The sequence below is a fragment of the Cucurbita pepo genome, chromosome LG05, assembly GCF_002806865.2.
Source record: "Cucurbita pepo subsp. pepo cultivar mu-cu-16 chromosome LG05, ASM280686v2, whole genome shotgun sequence".
NCBI classification, from domain to species: domain Eukaryota; kingdom Viridiplantae; phylum Streptophyta; class Magnoliopsida; order Cucurbitales; family Cucurbitaceae; genus Cucurbita; species Cucurbita pepo.
In genome coordinates, this window is record NC_036642.1 from 1441562 (window position 1) to 1466362 (window position 24801).

General features: G+C 36.2%; 4 protein-coding genes across 6 annotated transcripts in view; 3 read left to right on the forward strand and 1 right to left on the reverse strand.

Moving 5' to 3' along the window:
- The first annotated feature begins 38 nt into the window (after window positions 1-38).
- On the forward strand, window positions 39-2164 carry LOC111794832 (VAN3-binding protein-like). 3 transcript variants are annotated; one of them, XM_023676993.1, is made up of 6 exons: window positions 39-53; window positions 537-972; window positions 1061-1445; window positions 1535-1711; window positions 1910-1959; window positions 2037-2164. In XM_023676993.1, the coding sequence occupies exons 2-6, from the start codon at window positions 709-711 to the stop codon at window positions 2136-2138; spliced, it is 978 nt and encodes a 325-aa protein (XP_023532761.1). In that variant the 5' UTR covers window positions 39-53; window positions 537-708; the 3' UTR covers window positions 2139-2164. The 3 variants fall into 3 exon arrangements, with proteins under 3 accessions (XP_023532761.1, XP_023532760.1, XP_023532759.1); XM_023676992.1 differs by lacking the exon at window positions 39-53 and adding an exon at window positions 115-423; XM_023676991.1 differs by lacking the exon at window positions 39-53 and having other exon boundaries at window positions 115-972.
- A 2067-nt stretch (window positions 2165-4231) lies between these two features.
- LOC111794827 (phosphatidylserine decarboxylase proenzyme 1, mitochondrial) lies at window positions 4232-8842 on the reverse strand. Its single transcript, XM_023676986.1, has 12 exons — window positions 8448-8842; window positions 8232-8320; window positions 7841-7894; window positions 7662-7727; window positions 7100-7160; window positions 6886-6995; window positions 6540-6793; window positions 6220-6326; window positions 5957-6024; window positions 5555-5632; window positions 4996-5121; window positions 4232-4609 (listed from the first exon to the last, which is right to left on the reverse strand). The coding sequence occupies exons 1-12, from the start codon at window positions 8605-8607 to the stop codon at window positions 4454-4456; spliced, it is 1329 nt and encodes a 442-aa protein (XP_023532754.1). The 5' UTR covers window positions 8608-8842; the 3' UTR covers window positions 4232-4453.
- A 251-nt stretch (window positions 8843-9093) lies between these two features.
- On the forward strand, window positions 9094-13596 carry LOC111794828 (inositol 2-dehydrogenase 2-like). The gene is made up of 9 exons (XM_023676987.1): window positions 9094-9189; window positions 9591-9814; window positions 10608-10778; window positions 11106-11270; window positions 11343-11507; window positions 11632-11766; window positions 11897-11994; window positions 13072-13264; window positions 13426-13596. The coding sequence occupies exons 2-8, from the start codon at window positions 9632-9634 to the stop codon at window positions 13262-13264; spliced, it is 1110 nt and encodes a 369-aa protein (XP_023532755.1). The 5' UTR covers window positions 9094-9189; window positions 9591-9631; the 3' UTR covers window positions 13426-13596.
- A 1013-nt stretch (window positions 13597-14609) lies between these two features.
- LOC111794796 (DNA mismatch repair protein MSH4-like) overlaps window positions 14610-24801 on the forward strand; it is a 10704-nt gene continuing 512 nt past the window's right edge. The window contains exons 1-23 of the mRNA XM_023676933.1: window positions 14610-14675; window positions 15257-15460; window positions 15567-15602; window positions 15727-15839; window positions 15965-16010; window positions 16646-16692; window positions 16863-16970; window positions 17270-17345; window positions 19102-19174; window positions 19285-19430; window positions 19508-19593; window positions 19769-19908; window positions 20082-20221; window positions 20299-20349; window positions 21123-21186; window positions 21585-21728; window positions 21806-21873; window positions 22008-22066; window positions 22948-23104; window positions 23220-23272; window positions 23353-23451; window positions 23779-23893; window positions 23972-24094. Coding sequence (XP_023532701.1) covers window positions 14610-14675; window positions 15257-15460; window positions 15567-15602; window positions 15727-15839; window positions 15965-16010; window positions 16646-16692; window positions 16863-16970; window positions 17270-17345; window positions 19102-19174; window positions 19285-19430; window positions 19508-19593; window positions 19769-19908; window positions 20082-20221; window positions 20299-20349; window positions 21123-21186; window positions 21585-21728; window positions 21806-21873; window positions 22008-22066; window positions 22948-23104; window positions 23220-23272; window positions 23353-23451; window positions 23779-23893; window positions 23972-24094 — 2214 coding nt within the window. The remainder of the gene's footprint in view (window positions 14676-15256; window positions 15461-15566; window positions 15603-15726; window positions 15840-15964; window positions 16011-16645; window positions 16693-16862; window positions 16971-17269; window positions 17346-19101; window positions 19175-19284; window positions 19431-19507; window positions 19594-19768; window positions 19909-20081; window positions 20222-20298; window positions 20350-21122; window positions 21187-21584; window positions 21729-21805; window positions 21874-22007; window positions 22067-22947; window positions 23105-23219; window positions 23273-23352; window positions 23452-23778; window positions 23894-23971; window positions 24095-24801) is intronic.

Here is a 24801-nt window from a genome sequence, read left to right on the forward strand (position 1 = left end):
TTTTTTTTTTTTTTTTTTTTTTTTTTTTTTTTTTTGCATGGAAACTCAACAAGGTACGAACATGCAAGTGGCCCAATGGGGTTTTTTTTTTTGTTGAAAATCTTCAATTATTAAGTCTATGATATAGTACAACATTTATTGAGAAAATAAAATAAAAAGTGTCATAAAGTGGAAACTAAAAAAATTGAATGAAAAGATTATACACATCAATGGTCAAAAGAGCAATGAAAGTCATTGATGAAGGCGCCTTAACTTTATTCCTCAATACAAATTCAATAATATTATAAATCAATTGCCCAAAAATGTTCCATTCATAAATAAATAATCATCTGGGTCTGTTCCCAATTTTCAAATTGAAGAATCCCCTGCTTGCCTGAGTGTTAAGAAGCAGCCCCCCTCGATTCAGGACGAAGCTTTTGCATGGTGTTCTTAATTTAATATTTTTCTCCATTTCGATCTCCGTGAATTTCAATCTCTTTCTTTGTTTCTTTCTGATTGCTTTTGGCTGAACCCGACCTGATTTTGTGGTGGTTCAGAGCACGAGGCTGTTGGAATGTGCAGCTGAATCTCTTCTTGTCTGGTTGTCTTTGGGTATATAAGGTGTTTGTGAAAATGCCGCTGAGATAGTTGTTCTTCGAAGAGACATTTTTTTTGTTTTCCAAAACAGGGTTTTTGATTGTACTCTTGTGGGAAGGATTTTGGGGGAAAATGGAAAAGGATTACTGTTCAAGTTGGAAATATAGCTCAATTCTTGGGCTAAGGAATACGGAGGAAGACGAGGAGATGAAAATTGTGTCATCTTTGCCTTCAATTCCTCAGCCTCAAACTCCACAGGAACCCATGGAGTTCTTGGCCAGGTCTTGGAGTCTATCAGCTTCTGAGATTACAAAAGCTCTTGCTCAAAAGCAGAAGCAGCTTTACATTGAGAGGAGCCCCATCGCAATTCCTGAGGTCATTGAACCCCCACAACTTGTAAGTCGAAGATTATAAATATTTTTCAGCTCTGGATTTGTGTTTTGGCCAATATTTATTGAGTGTTTGTTCTATTTGTTTTGTGCAGCCAGGAAAGATTATGAGTTCTGTCCATGCTTGGAGGATGGGATCATTGGGAAAATGGTTTCATTTTCACCACAAGGAGGGTGGTAATAGTGTTGACAAAAAGAAGGATAGAGCAAGAATTGAAAATGCTCGTGTTCATTCTGCTTTATCTGTGGCTGCACTTGCTGCAGCCTTGGCTGCTGTGGTAGCAGCAGAGAACACTGGTGGCTCTGATTCAAGAATGGGCACGGCTCTGGCCTCGGCTACTGAGATTTTGGCATCTCATTGCATAGAGATGGCTGAATTTGCTGGCGCCGACCACGAGCGAGTCAGTTCGGTTATCCGATCCGCAGTCGATGTTCGGAGTCCAGGTGACCTCATGACTTTAACAGCTGCAGCTGCCACAGGTGCTTGTTCTATCTTTCTGGCCTTTTAACGAAAGATTAAGATCATTTGTTTCATTTGAAGAAGCATTGATATGATTACCAAAATACAGCTTTGCGAGGAGAAGCCGCTTTCAGATCAAGATTACCGAAGGAAGGCCGAAAGATTGCTTCGGTTAGTCCCTACGATAGGATAATGGCTCAAAATCATTGGGCTACTGCGTTTAATAGCCATATGGAGGAGCAGGAGCTTCCCTGTGTGGGTGAATTGCTGCAGTTTACACAAAAAGGTACAGTTTTTTTACTTTAAAAAGTTCAATTTCTATTGCATTCTGATTCCCAGATCGTTGTGTTTAATCAAAAACTTCATATTGGGTTCAAAACATAACAAGTTTTGTTGAATGAACTGTTATATTTGATAACAGAACTTCCACAATAGACCACTGGTGGAGCTGCTCAAACTAAACCACTTCTTGTTGTGCTAACAGGAACCCTGAGATGGAAGGAGGTCTCTGTCTACATCAACAAGAAATCTCAGGTAAATAATTCGACGATTCATCAAGAAACCAGACGACAATCAAAACTCGTTGTAATGAATATCAACTACGATTTCAGGTAATAGCATCGATTAAAAGCAAGCACGTCGGAGGGACCTTTTCGAAGAAAAACAAATGTATGCATCTAATATCAATGGTTTCTTCATCCTATTCGTCATGACTTGTCCTAACAGCTTCATGTAACTGTGCTTCTGCTGTGTTCTAGGTGTTGTTTNTAGTTTCTGAGTCCAACTTCGTTGGACATTCTACACACATGATACACATGTAACTAATTTAGGCACTTCATAGCTTATAGTTCTCTCTTTTCTTTATGGAGGAGCATCATCTTGGATTTTTTTAGGGAAGAAGATTCTCCTGTGTGTTGGACGTAGGAAGATTATTCCATAATTCTTCCAACCTCATAAACTAAGATATCATTCCTCTCTTATACGTATCAATTGAGAGCTATCCATGTAAAGGTTCCATGATTCGTATGCAAAACTTTCGATAAGTTCAATGAAAGGACAAACTTTAGTTTAAAGAAGGGGCAGTTCAAGGGTTCGTATGTATGTGTATGCGAACCATAGAATACTTGGGAACAAGTTACTCAAGTCTTTTTTGCTATCTTAGAGAGCGAAGCCGCCATCCAAGTACGAATACCTTCGTTCAAGAGAATATTTTTGGTTTAGTTCAAATTCAGGATCTTCATCTGTACATATTTCCTGNAACTCCCTAGTTTATTAGTTCTTTCCTCTTTAATTTTTGCGTTCTCTATTAAATTTAATCATTTCTATGACCTGATATTGATTGGAAATCATGGTCGTCCGGTTATTATTATTATGTTTATGTGAAATTGGATTTGTTCTTTAATTGCCAATCTTGTTGACCTGATTAATGGACTTTCGGAGTTCGGTTTTACTGGAAGTAGTCGGAATTGGGTATAATTGGTTGTTGAGCTTTTATTCTAGCGTTATTTATTAGGATTCTGGAGNGACAAACTTTAGTTTAAAGAAGGGGCAGTTCAAGGGTTCGTATGTATGTGTATGCGAACCATAGAATACTTGGGAACAAGTTACTCAAGTCTTTTTTGCTATCTTAGAGAGCGAAGCCGCCATCCAAGTACGAATACCTTCGTTCAAGAGAATATTTTTGGTTTAGTTCAAATTCAGGATCTTCATCTGTACATATTTCCTGAGGAACGAAGTCATAGGCACGTAGGTTCAAGGCTAGACCAACAACTCCAAGAGCACTCGTCCATAAACTAGTTATAGCTACAAATAACATAACGTTTATTAGAAAAAGCAACTCCAAAAACTAGTTATAGGTCCAAATAACATAACGTTTATTGGAAAAAGCAACCTCAAAGATTTGGATAACCATAAGGTAGGATTTTTAGATGGATAGAGAGGTCTTTGGAGGTTGTGAGATTTCTTTTGCATCTTTATGAGCGTCCACTAATCAGTCTTTTTGTAATTATCAGCTTGGTTTTTTTTTTTTTTTTGGTTTCTTAAATGAAAAATCCATTTCTTACCTCCTCCCCCCCCCAAAAAAAAAAAAAAAAAGCTGAGGAACAAATAGCGGGTTCGATCTTCTGTGGTGTACATTAATGCTTCATTCTGAGCGACACTAACGGGAATTCTGCAATTTGGAATTTCAGGACCAAAGTTTTGATTTAGTTAGAGGAAGAGACGCTTCTGTTTTGGTTTTGGGCTCTCAGCTAATGGAGGACGCTATTCACAGGGTAATGTAAATGCATTGAGATTTCAAATTTATGTGGAAACTGACACGATTTTAGTCCAATTATTGACCTTAAGCGATGCATTTTGTCATTGTTTTTTCTTGAAATCAATGCCATACAATTGTATTTCGTCATTTGTACTTTAATGAATTATGTGTGATTACCCGTTGACCCGCATTTTGTATTATGATTATACGACCACTAGGCATCAGATTACTCTTTGTTGACCCGCTACTGTGTCTCGTAATTTTTAGGTTCAATGGAAGTATGGCTTTGGCCCACATTTAACTGCCATTAATTTTAATGCCAAAATACCAAAAATTCCCTCTGCTTGGGACTCTACTTTCATTTCAGTATTTTCAAATGTCAAAATTTAATCTTCATACTTAAAATTAGTCCACATTATAATAAGAAAAACAAAAGTCATCAATTTTTTATAAAATTTGAAAAGATATTTGTCTTATATCTTTTAACCTAATTTCATAATTCTAAAACAAGCCCAAGATTATAAGGAGACTGGGGGGGGAGGATCTGTCTGGAAAGAAAACTAATCTATTACATAATTACTGAAATCTGTTTGTATAGTTCTTGAAACTGATCACTGTTCGAATGAAAAATACGCGACAGAAAGGTTGGAATAGAAGAATCAATTGAAGCTGACTCACGGTAATATTCTTTTCATTCAGAATTGAATTGAGTACTGTATAATTAGAGGAAATAGGCAAAGAAGTCCTCGAGTAAGCCGAGTCTCGTAGGAATTATGCCCACCTTCCCAGTGCTTCTCCAGCTCGTATTCTGTCTCCACGTTTTATAGAAAACTTGAATTCTGATCTGGAGTCCCCATTTTTGTGTAAATTAGAAACAGGTGCCTGGAAGACCAGTACCACTGTTGATCCCATGTTGAAAGCAGCCATCTACAACAGATACCAAAGTTAACAAATAAATCTAAGACTCTGGATGCGTTATCACACCAAAGCTCGATTATTTCAAACACATAAAACTTAATAAGTAACCACTCATCATGAAGCTTTCTGGTTGAATTTGGATGATCATAGACGACAGAAAGTAGTTAAGTTCTAGAGATGCAGGATGTTTAGAGAAATATTTCAAAATTTTAGACGGTTGATTATTCAAGATAATGTGCAGAAGGGTTCGAACCAATTTGCAGGATGTTTGGATGATCATAGTATTCTTTTTTATTTTCTTTTTCATTACTATAGCCTCTTGAAAGAGTTCTCTTAATCCTCTTCCCACAAAAATAAGTGAAAACTTGGCATCATCAAATTCACAGCATCCATACCTCATCCCCCTTCTTCAGCGTTATCCCCACACCTTCAGGTTCATATACCCTTTCCTCAGGAGGCTCTGAGTGGAGCGACTTTCCTCTCTTTGGTTTGTTTGTCCGTAGCTCTGGCTCAATGAAAAGCTGACACATTAAAGTTACAGAATTAAGACCAAAGAATTTCCGTGTACGAGAAACTAAATCACATCAACACATATGAGCTCCGTATACCAACTTGAAGATAATGATGGTGAGGTAAGGGTGCATTGTAACTATTCAAATAAAGAATAAGTTAACATGACCCCACAACAGGGGGAAAGAGGAGAGAAGCGATGTATCACTTGTTTATAGATGCGAGCATGCGTATCTGTTACCTATTTTTATTAATATAGTGTATTTAGTGTCTAAAATCATATCGTGTACACCGAAAATTACTGAGCCAAAACCAATAGAAAAGAGAATTGCATTTGACATTATATATGTGGTTTCAGCTTCCCAAACCAAATTTTCCCTGCTAGGTCAGGTTTTCATGTAATGGAGTTCAGAATTTATCAATTTATCAGCTCCAAGGAGTTACCTTGATAGATCCAATATTTGTCGCCCCAATTGCTGCAATTGCCATATATCCTTCCTGCCATAGACCTTCAAGCACAACCTGCAACATGCCAACGAAATTAAGGAACCCCTAATACCTGTGAAAAAGAGATTTGGGATCGTACCTGTCAAAAGATTTCTAGATAATTTATAGATTTTTCTTGACGAAATGAGGTTATAGGATTTGGATTAAATATTTTAATTGAAGCAAATAAAGAAAATTCATAACTATAAAGACTAGTAAATAAACCAAGCAGTTCTAGATAAAAGTAGAGAGAAAAAGAAGAGAGCCAGGGCAAGTACCCTTTCATTCTNAAGACTAGTAAATAAACCAAGCAGTTCTAGATAAAAGGAGAGAGAAAAAGAAGAGAGCCAGGGCAAGTACCCTTTCATTCTCAACATATAAGTTCCTTATTGTTCTAACAGCGCGCTCATTCATAGGAAATAGGTGACCTGAAAATTATAGTAAGAAAGTGAAAACAGATGATTGATAAATAAAATCCCTTTCTTTTCTGATAAAAATCAAACTTTCATTAAAACAAATGCAAGAAGGAACCAGGCCTAGATAGAAAAATCAACAACACCATGACCGTGAGAATCATTATTTGTTGTTCAAAATATGAACAGCTTTCTCAATAAGATAATGACCTGAAAAATGGCGCCGAACTAGAACCTGCCAGTCAACTGGTGAGTGTATTCGATGATAATCTCCAGGCTTCAAGTATATTACACAGTAGAAAAGACCTTTCACTGGGCTATAATGAGAATTTACAATTTAAATAAGTAAATACGATCACATGGCAAGATACCATAATGAACATAATTTTTCAGAGAAGATTAAAACTTCAACAAATACTAAGAGGAACTAAAGGACAGTGATGAGGATTTCATTTACAACGATAATATTGATGAGCTTGACGTAACAATGAGAATATTTACAACGATATCGTTAAGAGGAAAATATGTACCATGTAGAGACCGGGTCCAAAACTTTAGGGTAAGCCAGAGAAATTTTCCACCACGACTTTTTCCTACTATCAGCAGAACTATTTTCTTGTCCACTGCCCTCTTCATCGGTATCCCCTCCCGCCATCATGGGAAGTAAAGAGCCAGCACCAAGAAGAGCAACGACAGAATATGAAAATCCTTTAACTTGCTCAATCATTGCCCCTGCTCCTTTCAGTTCACCAAATCTTAAAACTGTACCATCCACCGGACTAACCTAATGACAATTAACAGGTCATGTCAAACACAGTTTTTTAGAATGAAAAATTTGAGGATGATTAAATGTTCAAGATGCTGGTTACCAGTTACCAGGCATTGTAAATCAGGGTCAATAGGCCTGCAACCCTCCTTTAAGGAACGTACGAAGAACTCACGTAATGAAGCATATTCATCCAGAGGAAGAGCTACTTCTTCTAAATCTAAAATGGAAACAGATGGTAACTGTAACTCTGAACATGAAATAGAAACAAAAACTCACTTCAATTCAAATAAAGACCAAAGAAAATACGGTAAATAATCATACTTGAATGAAATGCCCGAGCCCATGCCCTATGAACATATGGACGCAGCCAGACAGGAAGTTCCTAAACCAAATTAGCATCACGTCATATACAACGACAACACTACGACAGTAGTTAAAAAAATCATTGAAATATTGAACCTTTACCCTATAGGTAAAATATGGCATTAATGTCAAAGATAAGTCAATTTCTTAAGAGAGATGCTACACAAATATGGGTGAAATGGTAAAGGAATGTAGTCTCAGTTTTTCCCCCTTTCTTTTCTACTTTCTTTCTGCTCCTTCCACTTTGAGGAAAATTTTCCCTGGTAGTTATATTAATGATAAATAAAGGGACCAAATGTATGCATTTCACAGATTAAATGAGTCGAACGGGATCTTCATACAGTTTAGTATAAGAACTATGGTTTACCAAGAAATGTAGTGGATAGAATCATGCGAAAAAATAAGCTTAGCTGGATCATATCACATGAATATTTTCGAACTCAAAGAAGAAATCAGAAAATGAAATAGAAATAATAATAATAATTAAAACAAAAAGCTAAAGAACTGGAAGGTTACTCACCACATTAGTCAAGTGACCCCAACATCTTGAAACTAAACGCAAAGGTATCAATCTCAAAAAAGTTGCCTGCAATCGTGAAGGAAAACATTCAGATTAAATTCGGAATTACTTGGTTACAATATAATTCCATCAACAACAGAAATTTCTAATATCTAATAATCCCTATGCAGATGTTGTACTTTAATATCCGACTTGAATTCAGGCTCTATGCCTCTCTCACGTGCCTCTTCAACCTGAACAAAGATAGAGAGTTAATTTCTGAAACTGCAAAACCATCCATCTCTATATCTAACATGACACAGATTAGTTCTTCCAAAAAATTAATTCAATTCGTCCCATCTTACTTCTAAGACCAGTAAATGGTTCAGTTACAAACTAAATCACCCAGCTTAAAATCAATATCATGCGGAGGTGATTGTTTTACAAAAACATTTGAAAGACAAGCTAATTATCATAAAGTAAGAAGGAAAACCAGATAAAAAGGTCCACCAATTTCTTTCCTGAAGTAATAAGTAGTTCAAAGGACTAACTGTATTCATCCTACCATCTTATAGATTGTATAATAGATACCTTCTTGTCATCATAGAGCCGACGAGCATGAAGTGCACCGAGCATCAATAAAGTAGCGACCGTCGCACCAGGCACCAAATAGGAGTCACCTGCACATACTTTAAACACTGAGCTTCGAATGCTTAATCTAAACTCAACATACAGAATATACAATCGATCATAGAAAACTTGCAAACCCGCAGTAGCATATTCTGCAAATACATTAGTTACAATTACCTTGAGAACTGCCATTTCCACCGCCAACAGAAGCTCCAGCTTGTACGGAAGTTTGAATCCTCCTGAAAACGGAAGTGAAGCTTCGACCATGGTTGCGAACACAATTCAGGTGACTGGTTGAAGGCAGTATGAAAATCCTCTGCGGAGCCCTAAATTTCATATTCAGGTTTTTTCTCCAGAAACTGCACTCTCTGGGCCAATTGAATGACGAAAACCGGTGGGTTAGCCTTAATTTATGCGAGCTATGGGTTTTGTGTCGTGGGCTTCACTTCACATTGCTTCCATTTTGCAAGCTTCAGCCTTCAAGTCTGAGTATGGAAATATTCTAGTAGACACGCTTCTTGAGAAAGAGAGGAATACGAGGAGCAGAATGCAAATATGGAATTTGCTACATGATCCCCAATTTCACCATTTTTATGCTATTGCCCATTTGAAAAAAAAAATAATTAATAAAAATTAACTTTAAAATAAAGTTGAAATCAAATTCCACCTAAAATAAAAGAGTTTAAGCACAAAATAATGGAAGTAGATATCAAAATGATATTTTAATTTGTTTGTGTTTCTGAAAATTGGTTAAAAATTAAAATATTTTAACAGCAAATGGGAAATCCATGGATATTGAAAAGAAGCGATTGACGATCCAATTGCAATTCAGACTCACAGGCTTAGAAAGGCTACAGATGTCATTCATCGACTGAACGCAAGCCTTAGCTACGAAGAGAAAAGCCATTGAATTGTTGAGGTGCTAAACGGGAAGCAATTTCAAGCAATTCCTTCTCATCCATGGCTACTGTCGCTACAGTCAAGTATGGAATCATTGGAGTGGGGATGATGGGCCGAGAACACCTCCTTAATCTCTACCATCTTCGCGATCAAGACGTTGCCGTTGTCGCCATAGCTGATCCGCACGCTTCATCACAGCGACAAGCCCTTGATTTAGCTCACTCACTTGGCTGGAAAATGGAGGTATGGAGTGTTCTTTAATCTTGGATATGACTGTCGAGAGTGTTTGATTTGATTGCTGTTCCTGTGGTCACTGCTGGAAATGGCACTGAATTTCCTTCTTAATTGCTAAATTTCAAGTTTGTTTTTAGGATTTGATCATTAATTAGTTTCTTGGAAGTTTGTAAAGTGAAANTTGAGGTGCTAAACGGGAAGCAATTTCAAGCAATTCCTTCTCATCCATGGCTACTGTCGCTACAGTCAAGTATGGAATCATTGGAGTGGGGATGATGGGCCGAGAACACCTCCTTAATCTCTACCATCTTCGCGATCAAGACGTTGCCGTTGTCGCCATAGCTGATCCGCACGCTTCATCACAGCGACAAGCCCTTGATTTAGCTCACTCACTTGGCTGGAAAATGGAGGTATGGAGTGTTCTTTGATCTTGGATATGACTGTCGAGAGTGTTTGATTTGATTGCTGTTCCTGTGGTAACTGCTGGAAATGGCACTGAATTTCCTTCTTAAATGCTAAATTTCAAGTTTGTTTTTAGGATTTGATCATTAATTAGTTTCTTGGAAGTTTGTAAAGTGAAATCAAGTTTCGGGTGGCCAAATTCTAAATGCAGAGAAAATAGTGTCAGATTTGTGCTATGCGCCGTGACAGTCTGGTTCTGGATTGTCTCCATAGTTCGAAATCTTCATATTAGTCTCTTATTTGAGACGAAGTAAGAAGTTATTGAAAATCTCTATAGTGACAGTCTTTTTTCTGGTTTTATGCAAAATGGAGAAAGTCCTAATCCAGTTCTGATTACAATAACCAGAGATTTTACTCTCATCTATAAGAAAAGCATGATGAGCTGGGCCTTAGCAATCTTGCTTATAAATCTCACATTTCAAAGTTTTGATAAATAGTTATACAGTTTCCGTTCTAATAGTTTTCTTAAATGAATGGTGGATAATTGACCATCAAGAAGCTATAATAACATGATTGCTCTTATTGAAATATCACAAATAGTTAATGTTAGAGCCGTTTGATCTTCTGATATGGTCTAGAGCGAAAGTATGGTCAAGTGATATTTCTTCTCTTCGTTTTCAACTGTTCTTGAATGACGAGATGTTATCCTTCAAATAGCCCAAATGCTATAAACTAACTCTTGATTCTATAAGCACAGGGGTTTCAATTAAGTAATGTTTCTGACAGAGAGAGTTTGAAAAGGTTTTCTCAGGACACCAAGAGCTTTTGGATAGTGCACTTTGTGATGTATTGGTTGTTTCAAGTCCAAATATGACTCATTATCAAATTCTAATGGATATCATCAACCATCCTAGACCTCATCATGTACTTGTGGAGAAGCCATTATGTACAACAGTTGCTCACTGCAAAGAGGTCAGCCATTTCATTTTCTGGCGTATTTGAAAATTTTAAAAATTACTAATTTAAAAGGTATTTAATAAGTCGAGAACCTTTTAAACACAAAATTGAAAATTTAAGGATCTATTTGACACAAAACTTAAATTTACAGGCATATTAGATACATTTTAATGTTTACCGACCAAATAGTTACGAACTTGTAAGTTGAGGAGTCTATTAGATATTTCTTGAAGTTAAAGGGAACAAATAGACACAAACTTGAATGTTATTAGTGCATACGAGTTGTAGCATTATGAACATCAACCTAGTAAAAGAAAATATATTTGCTCCTACGTGGAATAGGTTGTAATGGCTGCAAAAAAGAGGGAGGGTATTCTGGTTCAAGTTGGACTGGAATACAGATACATGCCACCAGTTGCTAAACTGATTGACATAGTGAAGGGTGGTAATCTTGGACAAGTTCAAATGGTGGCGATTCGTGAACATCGATTTCCTTTCTTGGTTAAGGTCAGTTTTGAAACCTTTATGTTTATGCTTTATAAAGTTAAAATTTGCTCTTTTGACTCACTCTTCTAGTAGGTCAACAACTGGAACCGTTTCAATATTAATACTGGGGGGACTCTGGTGGAAAAATGCTGCCATTTCTTTGATCTGATGAGGCTGTTTGCAGGTGCAAATCCTGTCCGTTTGATGGCATCTGGAGCCATTGATGTTAATCACAAAGATGAAATATATGATGGGAAGGTAAACTGCTTGGCACTTGCACAGCCCTTGCAAACTTATTACAGCTTCGTTTAACTAAATGTTTTCATCATTATTCTCCAAAACAGCAACCCTGTTTCGTATTCACATTTTAAATTTTGGGCAGGTTCCAGATATACTTGACAATGCATATGTAATAGTTGAATTTGATAATGGTTCAAGAGGAATGCTGGATCTTTGTATGTTTGCCGAGGGAAGCAAAAACGAGCAAGAGATATCAGTTGTTGGTGATATTGGAAAGGTAAAGATCTCTCCACGCCCATCCACCATTTGCAAAATTTAAAAAACTTCCCCTTATAAATGCCTTCCGTAATAAGCGGAGCTTCTACGCTTTCATATAGAAAAAATGAAAGATGTAAACGTTGTGACAGGGAGAGGCTTTTGTTCCTGAAAACATTGTCCATTTCGGCACTCGAGTATCTGGAAGAGATGGCGTCGAAACATTGAAAGCAGAGGATGGCAGAATCAAGTCAGTTGCTTTCTCTTTATAGGCATATTGTTGAATGATGAAAGTCCCACGTCGGCTAATTCAGGGAATGATCATGGGTTTATAGGTGAGGAATACTATCTCTATTGGTACGAGACCTTTTGGAAAAGCCCAAAGCAAAGCCATGAGAGCTTATGCTCAAAGTGGACAATATTATACTATCGTGGAAACATGATATCAGAGTCATGCCCTAAACTTAGTCGTGCCAATAGATTTGTAAATTCTTAAATGTCGAACAAAGGACAGAGCCATACCCTAAACTTAGTCGTGCCAATAGATTTGTAAATTCTCAAATGTCAAACAAAAGACTCCAAAAGAAAAGGAGTCAAGCCTAGGAGTCGAGCCTCGATTAAGGGGAGACGTACTTTGTTCGAGAGAGCCATACCCTAAACTTAGTCGTGCCAATAGATTTGTAAATTCTCAAATGTCAAACAAAAGACTCCAAAAGAAAAGGAGTCAAGCCTAGGAGTCGAGCCTCGATTAAGGGGAGACGTACTTTGTTCGAGAGAGCCATACCCTAAACTTAGTCGTGCCAATAGATTTGTAAATTCTCAAATGTCAAACAAAAGACTCCAAAAGAAAAGGAGTCAAGCCTAGGAGTCGAGCCTCGATTAAGGGGAGACGTACTTTGTTCGAGAGAGCCATACCCTAAACTTAGTCGTGCCAATAGATTTGTAAATTCTCAAATGTCAAACAAAAGACTCCAAAAGAAAAGGAGTCAAGCCTCGTCGAAGGCATAGTAAAAAATGACTAAGACTCCAAAGGAGTCGAGCCTCGATTAAGGGGAGGCGTACTTTGTTCGAGGGGAGGTGTTGGATGATGAAAGTCCCACATCGGCTAATTTAGGAAATGATCATTGATTTATGAGTGAGGAATACTATCTCCACATTGGTACGAGGCCTTTCGGGGAAGCCCAAAGTAAAACCATGAGAGCTTATTCTCAAAGTGGACAATATCATACTATTGTAGAGAGTTGTGATTTCTAACGCATATAGCCCGACTCCTACACATTCTTCAGTCAATAAAAGCACTTTATCTGAAACCAATTTTTATGTTTAGGTACGAAGGTCTGCATCATGGGTCTAGCTATTTGGAACACCTAAACTTTTTATCTGCAGTTAGAGCTAAGGATCGACTAGTTCCAGCAGTGGACTTGGAGGATGGACTGATATCAGTCGCCATGGGAGTTGCTGCACAACTTTCTATAGAGACGGGTCGATTTGTCACCATTGCCGAAGTCATGGATAAGTAGGCAAGTTCTGAGACCAGTATTAAATTTGGGTATTGAATTTGTACGATGATTCCCTACAGTTCTTATTTTTTGTAAAAGAAAAATAAAAGATGTGTACAAATGTTCAGCATATGAATCCCTTGATAAAAATTGGTTGTGGANCCGAAGTCATGGATAAGTAGGCAAGTTCTGAGACCAGTATTGAATTTGTGAGATCATTCCCAACAGTTCTTATTTTTGTAAAAGAAAAATAAAAGATGTGTACAAATAAATGTTCAGCATATGAATCCCTTGATAAAAATTGGTTGTGGACTATATTTAATTTTTCATTTTGAATTTGTACCTTTATAATGTACCTATTTTGGTTCAGGGCAATTATTTCATATATTTATGATAAATGTAATTTTGAAAAATATATTGTTTTAACTATATAACACATAATATTTCATAATTATAAAACAGTTATTATTTTTTAAAAAAATATGTTATTTTAATTATTACACAATTCTAATTTAATTTTGAAAATAATTTTGTTTTTGCCGTCAACAATAAAAATTCTAGCTGTAAAATTCATCCGACTTTTTTATTTATTTAAAGCAAATGTTTAATCCATTTATTAGATGTTTTAATTTTTTTTATAAAAAAAAAAGTTTTAGTGGAAATAAATAGTAGTCAACAAAGTATCAACAAATAACAAATATGGAATTTCAAACTTCTTAATTAATTATTTNAAAAAATATATTGTTTTAACTATAACACATAATATTTCATAATTATAAAACAATCATTATTTTTAAAAAAAAATATGTTATTTTAATTATTACATAATTCTAATTTAATTTTGAAAATAATTTTGTTTTTGCCGTCAACAATAAAAGTTCTAGCGGTAAAATTCATCCGACTTTTTTTTATTTGAAGCAAATGTTTAATCCATTTATTAGATGTTTTAATTTAAAAAAAATGTTTTAGTGGAAATAAATAATAGTCAACAAAGTATCAACAATTCAGAAACGGTAAGGATTGTTTAATCTTAATTGAACACGGTCATCAAATAACAAATATGGAATTTCAAACTTCTTAATTAATTATTTTCTTGGAAATCAAAATTACACGCATCGGGCCTCTTGTTTCGCGCCAAAATTACAGTTCCAAGTCCCAGCAGCAAACGGGAGTTAGAGCTCTCTAAATAGAACGCAACTGAAGCGCGGTAACTGAGAACTTGTTTGAACTGAGATCAACCGGAGACTGAAAATGGAAGACGACGGAGGCGAGAGATCGAGCTACGTGATCGGTCTGATCGAGAACAGAGCTAAGGAGGTATGTNAACTGAGAACTTGTTTGAACTGAGATCAACTGGAGACTGAAAATGGAAGACGACGGAGGCGAGAGATCGAGCTACGTGATCGGTCTGATCGAGAACAGAGCTAAGGAGGTATGTGTCTGCAATTCCTAACGATCGCACCGACCGTTCATTTCTTATTAAAATGCGGGAGGCGAAAAGAAACTGTTTACTACTGCATTTTCCTTTTTCGTTCTGTGATTTTGGAAACAAGAACAAGAATAGTTTGAGAGTTCTTTGATGCGACCACTTTCTTTATTCAATCTTATGTCATGGAAGAGAAAATGATATGGTAGTTCTACGGCCGAGTTATACTGTACTGTATCCTCAAACTAGATAATACATGTCGCACCAGATGATTTTAAATGTGCCACTGCTCTGTTAGCATTTTATTTAGTTTAAATGCGTTTGTATGAACTGATTGAGAACTGAAATAATGATTTATGTTGCTGAGAGATGCACTTTGGAACTTGTGTTTGGTATTAAGTAGATAATTCTTTAGCAAACTGGAATGATTCATAGTTGAATATTTACACCAATTTTTAAGAACCGGACAGATTGAGTTTACTTCATTTTTCCATATAAGAAATTGTCACGATGTAAGTTTTAACCGAAGATTAAGCTTCGCTTGCCAGCATAGGAGAATAGTTTAATTGACATCAATCTCCTGACAGGTTGGAGTTGCTGCGTTCGATTTGAGATCAGCTTCACTTCATCTTTCTCAATATATAGAGACCAGCAGCTCCTACCAGAATACAAAAACTTTGCTGCATTTCTATGATCCAATGGTGATTCTAGTTCCTCCCAACAAGCTCGCACCTGATGGCATGGTTGGAGTTTCTGTTTTGGTAGACAGATTTTATGTTACAGTGAAGAAGGTAAGTTCATATTCACCGAGTTCGTAACTCCTTCACTCAGCATGCAGTGTCAGTGAAGATTGCTTACTTTTACAGAGAAACTTAAATTGAATGCAAAACTCTGTAGGTTGTAATGGCTCGTGGTTGCTTTGACGACACAAAGGCATTTTCCTTTTTCTTTCCTCTCTTAAAGTTTTATTTTATGCATCTCAGTTTCATATGGTTATTGTATTGGATGCTGTTCTTTAATCAGTATGCTCAGATCATATCTTAGTCGAACTTTCCAGGGTGCTGTTTTGATTAAGAATCTGGCAGCCAAGGAGCCTTCTGCTCTTGGTTTGGAAACTTATTACAAACAGTACTATCTCTGCTTGGCTGCTGCTGCTGCTAGCATTAAATGGTATTTTCAGAACTTCAGCCTTCTATAAGTCACATATGGGAAGTGTTATCTATAGTTAACTAATAAGAAGAGAGAATTTTTTTAATGCTTAGTTGTGACTAATGATCCAGCTTCTTGATGCACAGGATAGAAGCAGAGAAGGGGGTTATTGTGACCAATCACTCTTTAACGGTAAATTTGCCTTTCTGAAATGGTAATGTATAGAATTCAATGGTTTGATTTTCTCCTGATGCTTGAATGAGATTTCGCTGTAAGACAAACGATCTCGTAGTGACCAATATAATTGAATTGAAAAGTCAAGTTTCTGTAGTTCGGTTAAGTTCTCTTCCCAGTTTTCTCGTGTGTAAGATTGCTGACCTAATGCTGGGAAATTATTTAATTTAATTTTTCTTTCCTTTCCTCTTGATTGAGTGCGTAGAACGGATGCACCTTATTTCCTCTTATTCTAACCTCTAGACAAGGCTTTTACTATGCATTGGTTGAGTTGCGAATCATTTTGACTCTTTGTTTATAAGTTTTTTTAATTCGGTATGGGATTTCAATTTTCTCAGCAGCTCATTCCTCTTTCACCTTTTGTTGTTCTACTTTCTAGATTTGTGTTTTGAAAGATAAAGTACTCTGAACAGGACTAAAGATTCTGTCCTGTGGAGGTGTAATTAACTAACTTTAGGAACTAGGCTTAAAACAATGTTGCCTCTCTGATTCGAACATCATTTTTATTAGTCTTCGGAGAGAATATGAACGAGACGTTCATTTATTTCTGGAGTTCTTCCTTCATCCTGATGGTTCTCAGTTGTAACTTTTAGGTCACATTTAATGGTTCATCTGATCATGTGAGCATTGATGCAACGAGGTTCCCTCCATTTCTCTTTCCTTTTCAAATATGTGTTACTGCTGATCGCAATATCAATGTCCAAGTCATTGATTTATATTTTTCATACTTTTCGGAGAACATTTTCTTGAGAATTGGCCACAAAATGTTGGTTTCAAATTACTGATTAATGCTGAATTATATGCTGACAGTGTTCACAATTTAGAAATTATTGAGCCACTTCACTCCAACCTTTGGGGAACAAGCAACAAGAAGAGAAGTCTGTTCCACATGCTCAAGACAACAAAAACTATAGGAGGGTACGAGGATACCTTAGGAATGTTGATATATTTTTCTTCATTTGTCTACCAATTGCTGCAAAAATTTATTTTGTTCCCTCTTCGTGTTATCATCTAAACTAGTATTTGAAGTCCTCTCGTTTATTACATCTTATCTTGGGGCGGGAAGTTTTGATGACATGTAATTGACCAAAGGGAAAAAATTATTTTGATATGCAGTTATTGCCAAATGCTCGTCTAAAATGTTTTTAGTCCCGCTCGTATCTCAAAATTTTATGCTTTACTCTCTCACTGCAATTTTGGTCAAGTTTTTGTTACAGGTCTAGACTTCTTCGTGCCAATCTTTTGCAGCCATTAAAAGATATTGAAACCATTAATGCCCGTCTGGATTGCCTGGTTAGTATCATACATGGTTAATGTATTAGCCATGTTCATGGCGAACTGAAATTATATTATTTGTTTGCTGTGAAATTTAGGCTCAGAAAGATTTTAGTTCTTATATATAAGTTTATGTGTTACGATCTAAGTTTGGTATGGAGTAAACCAGAGTAAGTTAAGGTATCGACCATATGCACCTTATCTGGAAAGAGACATTTTCGTATATGGGTTGCATGTCATTATTTTGGTAAAATGAAAAGAAAAAAAAAGGAAAACCGTACCAGTTTGGCATTACATATTGTCGTCAGTTCACGGTTTAAAACGCGTCATCTACTAGGGAGCGGTTTCTACACTTTTAAAAGTAATGTTTTATTCCCCTCTCTAACTAATGTGGGGATCTCACAATCNACATATTGTCGTCAGTTCACGGTTTAAAACGCGTCATCTACTAGGGAGCGGTTTCTACACTCTTATAAGGAATGTTTTATTCCCCTCTCTAACTAATGTGGGGATCTCACAATCCAACCCTTATAAGGAATGCTTCTCACAATCCATTCCCTTGGGAGCTCAGCACACCACCCAATGTTTGGCTCTGATATCATTTGTAATAGCTCACGCCCACCGCCAGTAGATATTGTCTGTTTTAGCCCATTACGTATCGTCGTCAGCCTCACAGTTTTAAAATGTGCCTACTAGGGAGAAGTTTTGATATCTTTATAAGGAATGCCTCGTTCCCTCTCCAGTCAATGTGGGATTATGTGCATAGTGATCGGATGAAGAAAATTCAAGCGGCAGATAAANAGCCCACCGCTAGTAGATATTATCTGTTTTGGCCCATTACGTATCGTCGTCAGCCTCACAGTTTTAAAATGTGTCTACTAGGGAGAAGTTTTGATATTTTTATAAAGAATGCCTCGTTCCCTCTCCAGTCAATGTGGGATCTCATAAAAAGCTATTATACTTTTTGTGCATAGTGATCAGATGAAGAAAATTCAAGCGGCAGATAAAAGGCGTTTTATGTAACTTTTGAAGCATAATTGCTTTAGAACTTGCTGGTGATGAGCTTGGATACATTCATTTTAGCAGCAACAATTACAAATCTTCATAAAGAATGTTCACTTACTAGTAATACATTCTTAACCAGGCCATATCATAGGTTTTCCTTTCATGTTTGTTGTGATTTTTTACCTCTGTTCTTCCTCCTTAGAGAGTAGTTTTCCCAAATTACTACGAAAGAAGAACCTGTCAACATTGCCATGTCTTGACTGTATAAAATAATGGTGGGGGCAGACGAACTATGCTGGGGATGCTACAGAAATCTATGGAATCTTTTTCTTCAATTAATATCTATGGAAAGTATTCTGTTTCAACGTGAANCATCTTCAATTAATATCTATGGAAAGTATTCTGTTTCAACGTGAAGCATTGATTCAATTCCTATCAATTGTTACCCGAAGTATCTTCTTAAATTGAACTAACTATGACCAAGTAATGCATTAACGATGTAATTCAATGAATACTGTAAAATGAAATATTTCAACCTGCAGAACTTATTCTTATCGTGCTTAGAACTCTGCAGTATCTACTTTTGGAGTGTCTTCATAAATTTCTTGGATTAATCCAGGATTTCAACCACCAACTAGCTATAATAATTAGTAGCTCATATAATAAAAATATTTATTAAATAAGACAATTTGTTCACTTAAGACTTCAGTAGCTGCCAGATACTTTTTTGACAAGGTGCTGATCATAACCCTTTGTTTTTCTTTTCTAGGATGAACTGATGAGCAATGAACAACTGTTCTTTGGGCTCTCTCAAGCTCTCCGTAAATTTCCTAAAGAGACCGGTAAGCCTTTAGAAATCGTGAAGGCAAAAAGAAAATAAAATGTCAGTGTGAAATGAAAGATTCTTAGTTAAGTTCTTATACCTAATCATCTTTCCATGTTTTTAATTCAGATAGAGTACTTTGCCACTTCTGCTTCAAGCAAAAGAAAGTTACCAATGAAGTTTTGGGTGCTGATAATGCTAAAAAGAGCCAAAGTTTAATATCTAGCATTATTCTGCTGAAAACTTCTCTCGAGGCATTGCCTTTACTTTCAAAGGTAGTTTGCTTTTCAAATCTATACACGGTTTTCAAGAGTCCTGCACATATTTAAGATGGCTCCGTTCAAAATTTCAGGTGCTTAAAGAAGCAAAGAATTTTCTTCTTGCAAACATCTACAATTCTGTTTGTGAAAATGAAAAATTTGCAACCATTAGAAGGAGGTATACTTGGCTTCTGCTAATGACTGCGCAATTCTAATTTTTATGAATTTGGACTAGTAAGCCAACATTTCTCACAGATATCAATTTAATGCTGAACGACACTCGCATCTTTAACCGTAGCCCTCAATAAAGGGACTACATATTTATGTTATTTCAAAGAACCTCCTTTTTACAGGATTGGGGAGGTTATCGATGAGGATGTTCTTCATGCTAGGGTTCCTTTTATTGCCCGCACTCAGCAGTGTTTTGCGGTCAAGGCTGGAATTGATGGACTGCTTGATATCGCAAGAAGGACTTTCTGTGATACTAGTGAAGGTTATTCTCCTGCTAATCCATTGATTCGATAAGTTAAACATCTTTGTTATGTCTTATTATGTGAGTAGTGAAGGTTATTCTCCGGCTAATCCATTGATTCGATTAGTTAACATCTTTGTTATGTTTTATTATGTGAGTCGAATATGAGTTATGAAAAGTCACCCTCATGCCAGCAATACATAATCTTGCTAATAAATACCGAGAGGAGTACAAGCTGCCCAATTTAAAACTGCCATTTAACAATAGACAAGGGTTTTACTTGAGCATTCCTCGGAAAGATGTACAAGGCAAGCTTCCTAGCAAGTTTATTCAGGTGAAGCACGACACACTTGCTTTCTTGTCGATGTCTTTAAAATTATTTGAGTCTCACCTTCTTCTCACAAAATTCAGGTCTTGAAGCATGGGAACAATATACGATGCTCTACTCTGGAACTTGCTTCTGTGAGTATGTTTATTATAGTAGGGTTGTACCCATAGATCGATGATCAGATAACCTGCCTATAATAGGAGATAATTGTGCATTTATATTAGGTTTGAAGTTAATTGTATAATGTTGATGCGCTAAAATATAGGAAATTTTTCTTTTACTAGGGTAGTGTCGTACTCCCTTTATTCACAATTTTGCTTTCATAAATATTTTTTAATGCTAGTGGACCCACATCATTTTTAAAAGGATGTTGATGTGGCAAGCAATAAATGGAAGGAATATGCATACTCGTTTAGTACAGGAAACTTCCCCATAGAATGTCCTATTACCAACAAATAGTGGTCATACTATTCCTTTATTACATTTGGTTTACTTTGAATTACCACTAATGCAATTCAAAATTCATATGGTCTATAGTTGCTTTAAGTCTGTGAATTGCGCATGAGAAATTACAATGAAGGGCCTAATTTAATCTGCGAACTCGCTGTTTCTGTACCCTGATTGTACTCAATTGTTATGAGTGCTATCATTCTCACAATTATGATGTCTCAGAAATGATATAGCCTTAAGGAGTAGCTCATTGAACTATAATACTGAAGATTGCATGTCATCAAGATGGTGCATGGTTTGTAGTTTCACAAAATTCTTAAGCTTGGAGAAAATATTGTATACGATTTTACACACCTCCAGTTTCTTTTCTTCTGAAATTTGTGATTCACATTTTTGTGTGTAGCAAATTATGCTGTTGAATGCAGCAAATCCCATGCTTTTTTTATCCCATTTGCAGCTGAATGTTAGAAACAAGTCTGCAGCAGGAGAATGCTATATACGGACAGAAATTTGCCTGGAAGGTTATCTCACATGCTTAATTATTTAGTAAATCTTCACCCACGAGCTACCAATGATTAAGTTCACCTATATCTCTGAATTTTCCGTTTACCAAGGAATGATAATATTGTAAAAAAACATACGAATACTCTATCATATATAGGATAAAAGGCCTTATCCTCATAGAGCCTCCACCCTACTAATTAATTTATTCATTAACTTCCTTTGTTTTTTCTTGAAATCTCGCACTCTGTCTCGAGAAACAGAGAATATCTAAATTTTAACTGATTTCATCTCTTTCCCTTGGAAGGAGGTCCTAACGTCCCTCCACTCGGGGGGAAGGAAGAAAAACAATTTCCTAGTGCAAACTTGTTATGTTATATTTGATTTTGAAGTTTGTCAGTAATTAGTTTATATACAGGACTGGTAGATGCCATAAGAGAGGACGTCTCTATGCTCACACTGCTTGCAGAAGTCTTGTGTCTCTTAGATATGATGGTTAATTCTTTTGCACATACAATATCTTCGAAGCCTGTGGATAGATATACTAGGCCAAATTTTACAGGTAAGCCAACACTCTCCTGCCAAATTTTACAGGTATGCCAACAACAAACCTATGATTGATTTTCCTTGTTACAATAGAAAGTGGCCCGATGGCAATTGAAGCTGCGAGACACCCAATCCTAGAAAGTATACACAACGATTTTGTTGTACGTCTAAATTCATTGACAATTACTGATAGCTGTAATGTAGGATTATTTTAAATGGAGACAACTTTTCTAGTTTTTGATATCAGTTCTTTGAAGTTCAGTATTTGATGGAAATTTAAGTTTCTTCCATGCAGGCTAACAGTATATTTCTATCGGAAGCATCAAACATGATAATTGTCATGGGCCCAAATATGTAAGAACTCGCCTCATGACGTGATTTAAGATTTTCCTACATAAAAAATGTTATTCATCTTCATGTTTTATCTTTGAGTGGTCAACTTCTTTGAAATAATATCTATAAAAGATAAGAAGTTTAAACAATTGCTCAGAATGGGGAGCATTTATGAACTAAAGTTGTGCACANTTTAAGATTTTCCTGCATAAAAAATGTTATTCATCTTCATGTTTTATCTTTGAGTGGTCAACTTCTTTGAAATAATATCTATAAAAGATAAGAAGTTTAAACAATTGCTCAGAATGGGGAGCATTTATGAACTAAAGTTGTGCACAGTTTGAGGTGCTAAAAGCATACTCTTAACTAACCGGTACCGTCTTTTAAATTTCAGGCAAGATTAACTACACAAGTTCGTTTTTCTTTTTTAAAAAGTCATATCATAAATAGTCTTGGGAATATTCTAAAAGATCTAAACATTATCTTTTTGTTTCTNTAGTTTGAGGTGCTAAAAGCATACTCTTAACTAACCGGTACCGTCTTTTAAATTTCAGGCAAGATTAACTACACAAGTTCCTTTTTCTTTTTTAAAAAGTCATATCATAAATAGTGTTGGGAATATTCTAAAAGATCTAAACATTATCTTTTTGTTTCTGGTAAAACAAAAATATTATTTCCACAAAATGTGCATGGTAACATTACTTAATATATTCATTGATGATACTCTAGGAGAATGACCTGAATCTAGATAATGGTAAGAACAACTTGGATATCATTTCAATATCTCTGACACAGTTAAGCCAAGGAAACTGTATTTATTCCTTCCAGTTAAGATTCAGGCTGCAATTATACAACTTGAAGTTTTTAAATGACTTGCACTAACGAGCTATTATTTCTTGCAGGAGTGGAAAGAGTACCTACCTTCAACAAATGTGCCTTCTAGTTATTCTTGCTCAGATTGGATGTTATGTTCCAGCACAATTCTCAACCTTGAGAGTTGTTGATCGTATATTCACAAGAATGGGCACAGAAGATAGTCTAGAGTCCAACTCCAGCACAGTATTGTTTTCCTACGAAATTCATTTTCTTTTAACTAATAATCCATAGTTTGAATTTCAAAGCAAGGATTAACACCAGAAAAGCATCTTGACACTAGTATATTACGGGGTTGCAGTTCATGACAGAGATGAAGGAAACAGCTTTTGTGATGCAGAATGTCTCCCATAGGCAAACTAATCTACTGTGAACTTGAAGGACTCTCGAAATGTTCCACCATTCATTGAGATGTTTTGTTCACTGGCATGCAGGAGTCTCGTTGTCGTGGATGAACTTGGGAGGGCAACATCTTCTTCCGATGGATTTGCAATTGCATGGAGCTGCTGCGAATATCTTTTATCACTGAAAGCGTAATATGACAATGCATATTATTTTCATTTATAGTCTAATCAATCAGGTCGCAGATGCCTACTTATAACCTAAAAACACCTATTCTCTTATCTCTCATTTAGACATCAGTACTTGTTTGTAATTTCATTTATAGTCCCTTTTCCACTATCCTTTATGCATTGGGGTTTAGTTTTTCTAAAGGATTGATCTGGTCAGGTCATCGACTTTAGTCTATAGGTAGTTAATTTGACTATTTGAGTAGATTTAAGATTTTCGATTACTATCTGTTCTTATACTCACTTGTGAACTTCAAAATAGGTACTTACCGCTTCCTTTCTCTTCCTCAGCTATACCATATTTGCCACTCATATGGACGGCCTATCAGAACTAGTAACCATCTATCCAAACGTAAAAATTCTTCACTTTCATGTTGATATAAGGAATAACCGTTTGGATTTCAAGGTAACACTAGGCATTTCCGTAAATCTATTATCTATGTTACCGTCGTTTGTCTGACTGATTATTTGAATCATTGATTAGTTTCAACTAAAGGATGGAATTAGACATGTACCACACTATGGCCTTCTATTAGCAGAAGTGGCAGGACTGCCAAGCTCAGTTATTGAAACTGCAAAAAACATTACTTCCAGGATCATGGAAAAGGTACTTACTAATACTCCAAAATTTTCCAATTCATGAACACATTACTCTTGTCCCACTCTAAATAGGAAAAACCAAAATTCTTTTTTTAAATCTATCAACGAAGACGATTCAAGTCTTTTCAGTTTTCGTAAAAGAGAACGCCTCATTCCCACATCGATAGATTTGATGCTAGATGAAGTCTTTATANATTCTTTTTTTAAATCTATCAACGAAGACGATTCAAGTCTTTTCAGTTTTCGTAAAAGAGAACGCCCCATTCCCACATCGATAGATTTGATGCTAGATGAAGTCTTTATAAGTAGGCTGGCGCAACAAGTGATTGCCGAGCTCGGTAATGCTAGCTTGTAACCCAAATGGGGGCATCAAGGTGGTTGGAGGTTGGCTCAGCCCATCTGGTAGGGAATATGGGGTTACTCTCTGGCCCGTCCGTTCCAAGTAGGGAGTTGGGCCGTTGTCTCTGGGCGAAGGCCCAAAGTCAGCGGTCCCTAGAGGCGAAGGGAACCGCGTGAGGCTGGCTTCACAGAGCAGCGTCACCTTCCTCTCCCGTCGGTGGAAGGATAGCGGGCCGGTTCTCCATATCCCAATATACCCGATGGGTAGTCCTCAGCCTAACAACCACTTTTTTTTTTTTTTTTTTTTTTTTTTTTTTTTTTTTTTTTTTTTTTTTTTTTTTTTTTTTTTTTTTTTTTTTTTTTTTTTTCTTTTTT